The following is a 12,854-nucleotide window of genomic DNA, read 5'->3' on the forward strand; positions in this document are numbered from 1 at the left end:
TGATGTTATATTGGCTGCCTGAAACATAATGTTTCCTTAAAGAAATGGTCAAATGACATTAAGGTCTTAACCTAAGCTTATACGAAGCAGTATGGTCCTGAGTTACTTCCTGAAGCCAGTTGAGAACTAATATTGTACCCCTTGCTATTGAATGATAATGATAATGAATTTATTTATATAGCACATTTCTAGACAAAGTCACAAAGTGCTTTACATTGTCGAGCAAAAGAAAACAACAAAAGATCCATGCGATAGCAGGCATAAAAATACAAAACATACATAATAATACAAAAATTACAATTAAGAAAAGGCTTTAACATAAAGGTGGGTTTTCAGGAGAGATTTAAACGTGGATACTGATTTTGCACATGTTAGCTCAGTAGTAGGGCATTCCAGAGCTTGGGGGCCCGGATTGCAAAAGCCCTGCCGCCCTTAGTGACAAGCTGAGCTGTAGGGGTCTCCAGGAGGGCCTTGGGCGCACAGGCTTGTATAAGGTAAGGTTTCAGCATGTCAGAGACATAGCTTGGAGCCTGGCCATTTAGGGCTTTAAAAGTCATGAATACAAAATTAAAATCAATTCTGAAACTAACAGGTAGCCAATGAAGAGTAGCTAAGATGGGGGTGATGTGGTCGCGTCTTTTGGAGTTGGTTAACAGAGTTTTGTACTAATTGTAGACGGGATAAAGATTTTTTCATTTCATACATTATTTGAGGATTCCATGGCGATGAAACAGTGTGTATGTACGTCAAATATATACTCTACATGTAGTCTACACAAGTCACAACTATATGCATCTCATAATTTATATGACACTGATAATTTGCAATTGGATTAGCCTAATAAGCCAATAGTTATATGGCTTACATGGAACACGCACGCACGCACACACACACACAGTCACACACACACACACACACACACACACACACACACACACACACACACACACACACACAGGACAAGGGGGTCTTTAAAAAAATCACATCTTATGCCCTGAGCTGACTGACCTTTTGGGCTAGATAAACCTATTTGAGGATCCAGTTCTGATTATGGGTGTTTTCTATTATTCAATTTTCACGATTACTATTTCACAGTTGTATCATAAGTATTTATTTAATTATTAGTATATTGTTATTACCACACTGTTGATGCCTATTGGATTTAATACAGGATTTATTTGTGTCTGACTACTAATAATTTTACCAAAACGTTATTAGTTTGCATCATTATCAAAGGCATATGAGCAGCAGTTGTTTACATTAGTTGGATTTGTGGACATGATTTGCTTAATAACGCATTTGTATTGGGTGCTATATAATAATTAAATTCACCACTATGTGGTTTTACTGTAATTAAGTAAAAATCCCAAGTGTTCATTTAACTCCGAGGGTGTTCCATTTGTACACCGTCACCCTCGGACTTGCACATGTCACATGGATAAATGAACACTCTGGATATCACAGTGTATATATGACGTGTTGTTTACATTTTGTGTACGGAAACGGTCACTGCAGGTTGTAAGGTCAGAGGGTAAAGGCTATTCTACTCCTTTTCCATTGAGGGAAACGTACACTCAGCCATCTTGGATCTAAACAGACGAGAGAAGGTGTAAATTGATGCGGTGAGGAGAGGGTTTATTCTCCTGCGTTTCACGCGACTATAAACTCATATAACAACATAAAACATTCTGGATCTCTTGGAGGGGAGAGGGGGGGGCTTTCCTTTTGAAGGCGCAGGAGGAGCGGGTGATGATGGCTCGGTGCTCCACCATGCAGCGCGAGCCCAAAACAGGGTCGCGCTGCTCGGTAGAGCAGAAGCCCGGAGCCCTAAGCAGCGCGAGCCCGAGTCCAGTTCCTCCTCCTGCGTCTCTGGGTGCCACCGTGCCAGTGCATAGCAAGCAAGCAAGCAACCCCGAACGCGAGACTCAAACCCGGGTTCGCCGCGCCGACGACGCACGGGGCGTGCAGTTCACACGGAGGCCCCCGAACTTTTATCAGACCCACCAGCGCTAGTTGTGTTAGCACGCAGCCCCGGCTCCAGTCCAAAGCTCTCTCTGTGTGTGTGGGGCTCTTATAATAGCATAGCACGGCACTTAACGCCGGAGCCGAAGCCATTGGCCTCTTGTTTTTTTTTAAAATGTGATTTTTAATGTGACAGCACCACCAAGTGTTCCGGTACCGGGGGAGAGGGAGCCCTGAGCTCGGCTGAGCATACTCTTAAGGCAGCAGCCAGCTAACATTTGGGCTAGTTGACGCTGCTGCTGCTGGGCTAAAGACAGGAGCCCCCATCCGTTAGCCTGACTGGAGGCTAATGTTAGCTTGGTAGCAGAGAGAGTACATTGATATTCCTGTTTGTGTCATCAGGGCTATTTGGACCAGCTTGTTTACATGATGTGCTTGGTTCCATTCTCGTTAGTTGCACGAAGTCGAAGAGTTAATTCGTTTGAAAATCAGCTGAAGTTACATTTAGCACACATGGCTGGTGGGATAGTCTGTACTTGCAGAAGAGTTTATGCACTAGCAGCACTACACTGTAAAATACTAGGTGTTCATTTAACCTACACATCCATATGGTTCCATCAACAAGTCAGAGTTGCATTATAGTGTCTGAGTTTAATTTGACTGTTCTGTTCTCTTGATGTCTTTTCCAGGTGACGAAAGGCATGTTCGGTTCTAGAAAGAAGTTTGTAGAGTTTGTCGAGGTAGTCGATAATGACTTTCCTGATGAAAGCATGTACTACAGCCAGCCGTCGATGTTCACACATCGGTCGGACAAAGACGTGAGTTTTAGTCTTTTTGCATCAATATTCATTACAGGAGGGGGTTTTCCCTGTGGTCCCACACTTTCTCTCTCTGTGTTGACTTACAGATGTTGTCATCTCCATCACCATCATCAGGTCAACTGTCACAGCTTGGTGCAAGCTTGTACGGTGGCCCACAAAGTAAGCAAAGTTTAAACTTTAAACCCTATTCGCATTGTGACAAATATGTATTGAGCATACGTACAATGTTTTCCAGATATGGTTGGTCACATTTCTCTTCTCTCACCTTCCTTTCTCCCTCATCCGTCTCCTCCTGTCCTCTCCTCTCTCAGGTGCACTTCCCTTCTCGATAAGGAGCATGGGCAACAGTACGCCTCAGTTAAATCGCAATTTGACACAAGGCACCCAATTACAGAGTCATATCACTCCCACAACAGGTGTGCCCACCATGTCCCTCCATACGCCTCCATCACCAAGCAGGTGTGTGTTAGGGTTTTGCATTTCATGTATGTTTGGCATGTATACTGTACAAGTGCTGTATACATACACGCATACATACATGCACTTTTTATTTATTTTTTACCTGGTAGAGTAGCACCATTGTATGACAGTTAATAGTTGTTAGACATGCTATATGGAGAAAATTCCATCTACTGAATAAGACCATGCTTCAATAGGGGGGCGTTGCCCATGAACACGAGGAACTTGCTAAACCACTCGCAGGTTGGCCAAAGCATTGGAATGGGTGGCAGGACCAACAGCATGGGGAGTTCTGGGCTGGGAAGCCCCAATCGCAGCTCGCCCAGCATCATCTGTATGCCCAAGCAACAACCAGCACGCCAACCCTTTACCATAAACAGGTAGACTCGTCCTCTTCCATTTTATGTGTGAACATGAATATGCATACTCTTGTGATGACTTCAGGCTTTTGTCTGTCCGCCAGTTCTGAACTATGTCAATCTGAAATATGCCATTCAGAAGAAAAAAACAAAGCCTTTATTTATTTCTGCCTTTATTGGATAGTATTAGTGAAGAGAGACAGGAAATGTTGAGAGAGACACAGATTGACATGCAGGAAAGGCTGTCAGGCTTGGGACTCGAACCCGCAACGGCGAAGCGATTTCATAACAATTGATCTAATTTCAGATATTTGTTAAGATTATTCCATGCCCAAGGTGCACAGTTAGAAAATGCACCCCCAGATCTGTCAAAGCTCTAAAGATTAGAAAGTCATAGGCTTTGGCATTACCTATAATAATTTCATAGTATACTGTGAAGAAAAAAGTACTGCCGAAGCAGACAACCCACAAAACTCCAGGTTAGAGAAAGAGTGCAAGGTGCAAGGCTCGATGATACATGAGAGAATTAAGAAAATGCCAGCACTCAATACATTTTCACATGATTTCATTTAGCAGACAACGTATGCGTTTCGGCCTAGTCGGCCTTCCTCAGCGTTGTAAGGAAGCTGAGGAAGGTAATGTATTGAGTGCTGGCATTTTCACATTTAGCAATATTTGATATGATAACATATCTAGCTTTTATTTTAAGGGAGTGATAAAAGGACCAACCATAGGGCTATCTGATAACCAATAATCGCAAGCCAAAGTGCCACTGCACACTGAACTGTGACAGTGAGTAGCCTTCACAAACATGGTTTCCACGGTTGCTGTGTTGATAAAAAAAACATATCCTCATCTTTGTGACTATATAATGGAATAAACAAATGATTACCTTGGAATTGGTTCATTGTAGGTCTACAATGACCCCCCCCCCCCAGTAACAGCTAATGTGCTGTTTTTTGTTGTTACATTTTCCCACCATCTGCAGCATGTCAGGGTTTGGAATGAACCGCAATCAGGCTTTTGGGATGAACAACTCTATATCGAGCAACATCTTCAATGGCACAGGTTTATACATTAATTTATATGTGTGGAAATTCAATATCACAGTTGATTTGTATAGTTGCATACTTTCATTTACAGTTACTAATCAATAACATGTCTTTGTACACAGTTACTCCTTATGTGGTTAGGGTATGATAGACTTATATGTGATTGCTCTGTTCTGCACGGCAATGTCTTTTAGTGTATGTACACTTTTATGGAGCTCCAGAAATTATCACTATGTTCTTGGCAGCAACGATGTTAAAACTCCAGCAGGTTTTAATTACAAGCTTTTCAATCCCTACAGATGGAAGTGAAAATGTAACGGGACTGGATTTGTCAGACTTCCCTGCATTAGCGGACCGGAGTCGGAGGGAAGGGAGTGGAAATCCAACACCACTGCTCAACCCACTAGCTGGAAGGGCTCCATATGGTAAGTTGTTAGGGTAGTTAAAATCAAGAAGTATTTAGCAGGGTAGGCTCCTTTTTTATTTATTTTTAAAAGTAGTGCAGCCACAAATACATTATGTTAATCAACCTCATTCCAGTTGAAATGCACATCTATTGTTTGTCCACAGAACACTGTTCAACTCCTTAACTTTGTCCAAAACTACTGAAGCCAAGAATGGCCAGTCCACTTAGTTACCAAAGAGCAAAACATACTATATACTCCACTAACGGCTTGTGCATAATCTTCGGAACACATGGGAGGAAAATACCCATATTTCACCATAATGATGTTGCGTAAATCATCTCTACAGCCACTGGTTTCAGACATGCACAGCAACTGTTAGGCAGCGTACCACCCCTAAACGACCTGACACACCAAGCTGATTTTGGTCAATGGTCAGGTCACCATTGACCTTCTGTGGTCCTACACTCTGTGTACTTGGAGTATGTCCAAATAACTTTATGCAGACAGAGCGTTTTTGTAGAGACGTACTTGAATGGTAAACAATGTTTTATGGTTTATTTGAATGTATGTATTGTTCTTTTTTGGATAATTACGTAAGTGCATGGGTATATGTGTGTGAATGTGGTAGTGTGTGTAATGTATGTCAATACAAATATTATTAAATATTTCCTTTTATGGTAGTCAGCCATTAGTCAGGTGTCATTTAGCAAAAAATTGGGGTGATTCTAGAGAGATGCGAAAATCACACCTTGTAAAATCTCATCTTAACTTTTTTTCATTAGTTGGCATGGTGACAAAACCTTCAAATGAACAGACACAGGATTTCTCCATCCACAACGAGGACTTCCCTGCACTGCCTGGCCCCAACTACAAGGACCCTTCGTTGAACAATGATGACAATAAAACCGTAAGTGCCTCTATTGACAATGTCTTGTGAAGGGGGGGGGGGGGTAATATACAGTATGGCGGGCGGGGGTAATGTAAATATGCCGGTTTGACTCTTCTATTCCCGTTCAGAACTTAAATTCCACTGGCAAGAGTACATCCAATGCAGATGGGCCCAAGTTCCCTGGAGACAAGACAATTTCAGCACAGAACAACAACCAGAAGAGAGGGATCCAGGTGTTGCCTGATGGTGAGATCTCGCCGACCCAGGTCTATGCTTCCTTGTGGGTGGAGGAGGAGGGTATACAAATACACACACAATGCATTAGTTCCAGTAATGTTACTAAAATGGTATGCTCTATATATGATGAATAGGCCCTGAATGATACAGAATATCTCCAAAATAGGTTTGTGCATGCCATGTAGACAACCATTCTTTCTTTCTCATGCTGTGTACAGACCTTTAGCCAGATTTCAAATGCATTCTCATATTGTGACTTTGTGCTGAAGTCTAAAATGTATCTTATGCCTGTAGGTCGGGTGACGAACATTCCTTTGGGAATGGTGACGGACCAGTTTGGGATGATTGGATTGCTGACATTCATTCGGGCGGCAGAAACGGATCCTGGAATGGTCCATTTGGCACTGGGAAGTGACCTTACAACACTGGGACTCAACCTCAACTCACCTGAGTAAGTTAACTGGCCTAACACAATTTCAGGGAAGGCCATAATCATGTCATCAGTCATGTCAGTGGTACATTGAGCATATTTAGTGCTTCAGATATGAAATGTGCGAGCCATAAGCTTCCCATCCCTTGTGAAGAGTGATGTGCATGAATATAGATGACAAGCTCTCGTCACCCCTTGGGGTTTATTTAAACGTTTTAACTGTAGCAAGTGTACATAAACCTTGTCTTCACAGTTTAATAGACGAGAGCCGTTAACAATTTAAAGCTGCAATCTGGACTTTGGACTTCTGGAGATTAATAAAATGTTATTTTAATCTATCTGTATGTTAGAGAGTATATTATTAATACAATATAACTAGCACATCTGCTGTGGTGGTTGGATGTGGTCTACCTACGCTTCCATTGAGACATTTAGATCAGGTAGTAAGTGCAGTATCTTCCCTGGCCAAGCAAGGGAAGAGTGGTAGAAGTTTTGTCTGGGAGACACGGTTTCACATCCTGTGTAGGATATGAAACTTGATATGGAGCTTTAAACTTTATCATACAACACATCAGAATATATCCGCCACCTTATCGTATGATCCATAATAATATTCTAGGCCTACATGAAACGTAGTCCAAAAAAAATAATTTGGAACATTTGTGTTGCTACCCTTCGACATTCACCTTCTCTGTCGTTTCATATATGAAGTGCATGAGGTGTAGCAGTGTTAAAAGTGTGTTCTTCATTGTGAGGCATAGTCTGTGCGCTTTGCAGCTGCCATTTCTCAACAAAGGGGGAAAATGCCGGGTCAGTTTACCATTAACCTTGGATAAACAAGAGTTGAACAATTTCTTTCCAATCCAATTTAAAACCAGGTTGACCTGTATCACTCCACTTAACTTTCTATGTGGCCCTTTCTGACCTGTCGGAGTTCTAATTTGTTTTCTAGATATCTAATTTAGATTTTCTTTTCCTTCCATGATTCAAATGTATGAAAAAAATATGACTCTTTCCTAACAGAAATTTGTACCCCAAGTTTGCTTCCCCTTGGGCATCAGCACCTTGTCGACCTCAAGATATTGGTAAGACATCAACTGGAACTATCTGGACGACACTAAGTGTATTTTATCCCACTTTTATCCTGGATTTGGCAGTCCTAATTTACACTTTGCCGTGTCAGGCACTGGCATGGATAGGATGGAAAGATCATCTTGTAATATGAGTGCTTTTAAGAAGAGATGTTCATGCTACCTGACTTGGTTGTAGACTGTTCAAGGCCCTCCATTTTCACTAATTATTATTGTGAAACCCCATAATACAAATAAAAAAAGGTGCAGAAATGATTTTTGTTGTTAAAATAAGTGCAAAAATAACTGTGTTGTGATGGTAATCGTTGCTATATAGTGTGTGTTCATTAACGGGGGTCTCCCTGTCTCTTTAGCTCTTAACTAAACAGAAAATGCCTTTTAGGTTAGAATATTAATTTGATCCAATCAGGAGAGAGAACTCATACTCATAAACAAGTGAAATTGGAAGTGATGAGAAGGAACTGGAACGGTATAAATTCTAATCTGATGAATCAATTAAATTGGCAACTCGTATGAAATTTTCCCCCTGTTTAAAGAGCTGTAGAGACAAGATGTTGAACACTATCTATACAGCAATGATTGCTATCTGAACATAGAGCTTTAACCTTTTTACAACCCCCCCCCCCCCCCCGTTTTGTTTGAACCAAAAAATAATCACTTGCACCACCTTTAACTTGGTGACACGTAGAAATTGTATAATAATGCTCTGTTGCCTCAGACTGCAAGCATCGGTGTGACATCAGCAATGTGGGCCAGCATAATGAAAGCAACAGACTCCCAAAAGGTTTTCACTGTCTAATTTCAGGAATCACAACTTAATTGTCTGCTGGTCTTCCTCTTGTCTTTCAGACTTCCATGTTCCCTCAGAGTATTTAACCAACATTCACATAAGGGACAAGGTATGTTGAACACTGAACCGTGTCACAATTAGTAGGTTTAGGTTTATTTATTTAGCACATGGTATAAAAAATAGACGATACATATCAATTAACAAAAATACAATGCAAGGAAAGGAAGAAGCTAGCTGGCTTATTTGGAATCCTTTCCTGTATGGAAGAGGTCATTGATTAAGAAGATTAAAATTTCATTAAGAACAATACAAAAGACTACAAGTTGACAAAGGGAGCAGCTGTGCAATAAAGAAATAAAAACACAGACTGCACAAAAAGGGGAAATAAACAATACAACAAAAACACAAAAGAAAATATAACACATCAAACTAAATCATGTAATCTACAGAGGAAGAAATAAGATATTTATTTAAATGTTTCTAATATCTATCATATAATTGTCAATTGATCAATTACTGTTAATTCTCTATTCCCCTCCAATCCTGTTTTATCTTAAGTTGGCTGCAATCAAACTAGCTCGATATGGTGAAGACCTGCTGTTCTACCTGTACTACATGAATGGCGGAGACCTTCTACAGCTTCTGTCTGCAGTAGAGCTGTAAGTTTGTGTGAGAAAGGTCTTACGTTTTCTTTAATAATAATAATGCACTTATAATACACTTGTATATAACTTTTCATGCATGAAAAAGCATCCCAAAGTGCTATACAAAAGAAAGAAAGGGAACACATTAAAAAGAAACATACAATGCAGAAGAATAAAACAAAACAATGAATCGTTAGTCCATGCTTTGCATTTTCAAGTTCAAATGGGAAGTCTTGTTGGGTCCCTTTCCTTTTGCTTCCTCTCTGACCTTTTCATCTGCCTCTTTTGTTTTGTAGCTTTAACCGGGACTGGCGGTACCACAAGGAGGAGCGGGTTTGGATCACAAGGGCACCCGGTATGGAGCCAACACTAAAGACCAATGCATACGAGAGGGGAACGTACTACTTCTTCGATTGTCTTAACTGGAGGAAAGTGGCCAAGGTAATGATTTGCTCGTGTGTTTGTCAACCTTTCCTCCTGCATTGTAAGCTATCAAAATTAATAATAGGGATTTTAATTTCAGAAATGTGTGATGATAACGCTAAGTAGGCTTTTTTGACAACGGATGACGATATGAGCTGTCCATGATGGAAAATGGCATTATCGCTGTTATCAATTGTGTTACATTACTTTCTTTTCAAAATCTTTTTATTTCCGTTTTATAACAGTATGGGTGTCAAGTCACAGGTTCATAGAAAAAAATTAAATATCAGATTTTAGTATCAGTGACTGAGGTAAACAAACGTAGCCTACTGTATGAATCAGAGATCGTGGGCAGACATAATGAAAAGACTGTTATTGTGCAAAACATGCCCCTTCAAGACAAAAGTAAAACATTTTCTCCCCTTCAAGTCCCAATTTAGTATAGCCAATTCCCAATTCCCCAGCCTCTCTACAAGTACTCCATCTCTGCTAACCCCCTCAGTCATTGGGAGGGTGAAGAAAGCCTCTGGTCTCCTCCGATACCCGGGCCATCAAGCCAACATCTTAATTGTGTTGCATTACTAAATGCATCTATTTTATCCCTGTGCGTTTGAGTTGCCTTCTCCTGTGCAGTGCTGCGGTGCCGCTGCTGTCTGTCTGCTACTGAGTGTGGGCTTGTGTTGATTGCTGGAGCAGCTCTAGGCTCACTCAAGTTTTAGGTTACAGCCTGATTTATACTTAGTTGCACACTGGTGTCGCTCACCGAATATAGCCCTCCGAAAATACAAGCTGAACGCAGTACGATCTGATGCGTTTGACCTTGTAGATCGGCTATTTTTCATTGTCCAACACAGCGTGCAATAAGTATAAATGAGGCATTACATTACATGTATCTTATGCTCTGACTAAGGGGTACATCCATTGTTTTTCGAGTTGTTTTAATGATGTTACACTACAGCCTTAGAGTATACTCTAAGACTACAGCAGACATTTCAGTGTTGTGGAATGTCCCTTTTTGTTAAAATAACGCAGCACGCCCACACACTGCAAAGGCAACCCGATCTCATCCAATTATTACTGAAAAGTTTGAGTAAGATGACAGACCTTGCAGACATTAATAATCCAACTGCACCCAGCAGACTTTTCAATGCCGCTGGCAGCAGCAGGTAGTATCGCCCCATAATTTATATCAATAATAGAAAAGTAGTTTTTGCCTAACGTTTATTTCACCATAATGTTGATCGACCATAATGTATGCCCAGCATTGCCCAGAATGGAGGTGCTAGGTTTTTTTGTTTTTGGTTAAAGCAACTCAATTGTGCCACTCAGTGGCTGTTTTTGTTACAATTTACATTTTGGTAAATGGTGCATGGTGCTTTTATCCAAAGCGCTTTCATAGATTGTGCATTACACGCATTCATACACAGATGGTGGAGGAAACAATGCAAGGCACCAACCTGCAATAAGGGGTTCAGACTCTTGCTCAAGGACACTTCGATACTAACTTTGGGGGAGCTCGGAATTGAACTGGGAACCTCGTGGTTGCCATTCGGCCACTCTACCCCCGAGCCACTGCTGCCCCATTTTGGAGAACATTGTAAAATAAAATCGTGACGATGTAAAAAATATTTTGAACTAGCTTAACGCGAAGTCCCACCTCACTTGCTGAACCAGTAGGAAATTGTTTTATTTTTGTACAGGTTTGGGCTCTAGCTAATTGAAGTTCTTCTCTGTTCCATGAACAGGAATTTCACCTGGAATACGACAAGCTGGAAGAGAGGCCTCATGTGCCGACAACATTCAACTACAACCCAGCCCAGCAGGCCTTCTAAGGCCCAGACCTGTCCCAAGAACTACAGCTGTCCCAGGAAAATGGCCCTAGCCCCAGGGAGGGTGGTCTAAACATCTTGGGTTTTATTCCTTCAGGATTTGTTTAATTGACTGCAGGGTGGGGGCTTTGCCGCCATACAAGAGAACGAAATTGCCCTGCCTTTTCTAAATTGCGTGCTGCCCAAAAACACAAACACTTGTTCTGTTTTTATTCCTTGTTTTCCTCATTTTTGTTATCGTTTCAAGCAGGGTCTGTGTTTTGTTTACGTCTCTTGAAATCTGAAGCCTGTTATGTCCAAGGCAGAAGGACTTGACAATGTTAAACACTTGAAGGGTTACGCCTGTTTTCCAAAAGGTGTTAGGAACAGAAAAATTCTATGCTGGCAACGTACCATCCTCAGAGGCAAGTGAAAGGGCATACGAAATGCGATGTTTATTGTTGCACTATATTTAGTAATAAAAGAACACAAAATGTGTTTGTGTTTTTTCATGTGAACACTCCCAATTACTTTGGAACTACAGCCTATCCACATGCATCCTATTTCATTTTCTTTTTTTAGTTCCACAATCTTATGAATCTATACATCTTCTTTCTACACTCTGATTTCTGTGACTAAATGTGGGTGTAAATCAGAGACTTTTTAGTTGCCACAATGTGTGGACAAGGCCTCACGAGAGGTTCTTTAGCACATTTCATTGCTCCAGAGCAAGCAAAACACTTTACAGTCTTTGTTACAATTTTGTAATAAATGTGTAATTTTTTTAGTTTCTTGGCATCACATGAATGAATATATGTATGTACGAATGTGTGTATATATGATTGCTATATATATATATATAGCTGTGTGTGTGTGTGTGTGTGTGTGTGTGTGTGTGTGTGTGTGTGCGCGCGCGCGCGCGTGTATATATATATATATATGACATATATTTTGGAGGAAATTTTGCCCTGCCTTGTACCTCGTTTTAATGGGGTGAGGATGGATGCAATATGGATATAATGGGACATTTCTGGATCTGAAGGACAGGGTGTCACTCAGTGATGTGGGCACTTAAACAAAATAATTTGCAAATAAAAGCCAAGCAAGGAAAAGCCTGATTCTCATCAACAACCAAGGACGACATCCCTCAGACAAGCAAGTCCAAAGTGAAAGGATGGACATATTGCAATCTAAGCTGTTTAAACAGCTGTGTTTCATAGGAAAAGTGAAGAAGAAAAAAAGAATCCAGACCAATCTTGTATTTTCTGAAGTTAAAAGCTTCTTTTCTTTGTATTAAAGCAGAAAAGGGCGGCTTCCTGAATCTGTCTCATATCTTAATGTTAAGTGCATGCATATGCATAATTATTGAACATATTTCTATTTAATATGGTGTAAGTATATGGCTCAATTACTGTAATGTAATTTTGAGGAATTGTATTTACTGGAGTATTACAAATTGCCAATACTTTTACTTATACATCT

General features: G+C 40.7%; 1 protein-coding gene across 1 annotated transcript; it reads left to right on the plus strand.

Moving 5' to 3' along the window:
* The first annotated feature begins 1,499 nt into the window (after positions 1-1,499).
* cnot2 (CCR4-NOT transcription complex, subunit 2) lies at positions 1,500-11,870 on the plus strand. The gene is made up of 15 exons (XM_079502117.1): positions 1,500-1,622; positions 2,652-2,780; positions 2,870-2,942; positions 3,095-3,242; positions 3,440-3,622; positions 4,590-4,669; positions 4,953-5,078; positions 5,843-5,967; positions 6,078-6,195; positions 6,481-6,637; positions 7,640-7,701; positions 8,557-8,606; positions 9,056-9,156; positions 9,438-9,582; positions 11,310-11,870. Exons 2-15 carry the CDS (start codon positions 2,664-2,666, stop codon positions 11,394-11,396), a joined length of 1,572 nt encoding a protein of 523 aa, XP_079358243.1. The 5' UTR covers positions 1,500-1,622; positions 2,652-2,663; the 3' UTR covers positions 11,397-11,870.
* Positions 11,871-12,854: the final 984 nt, after the last annotated feature.

This window comes from Electrona antarctica, assembly GCF_951216825.1.
Source record: "Electrona antarctica genome assembly, chromosome: 5".
NCBI lineage: Eukaryota > Metazoa > Chordata > Actinopteri > Myctophiformes > Myctophidae > Electrona > Electrona antarctica.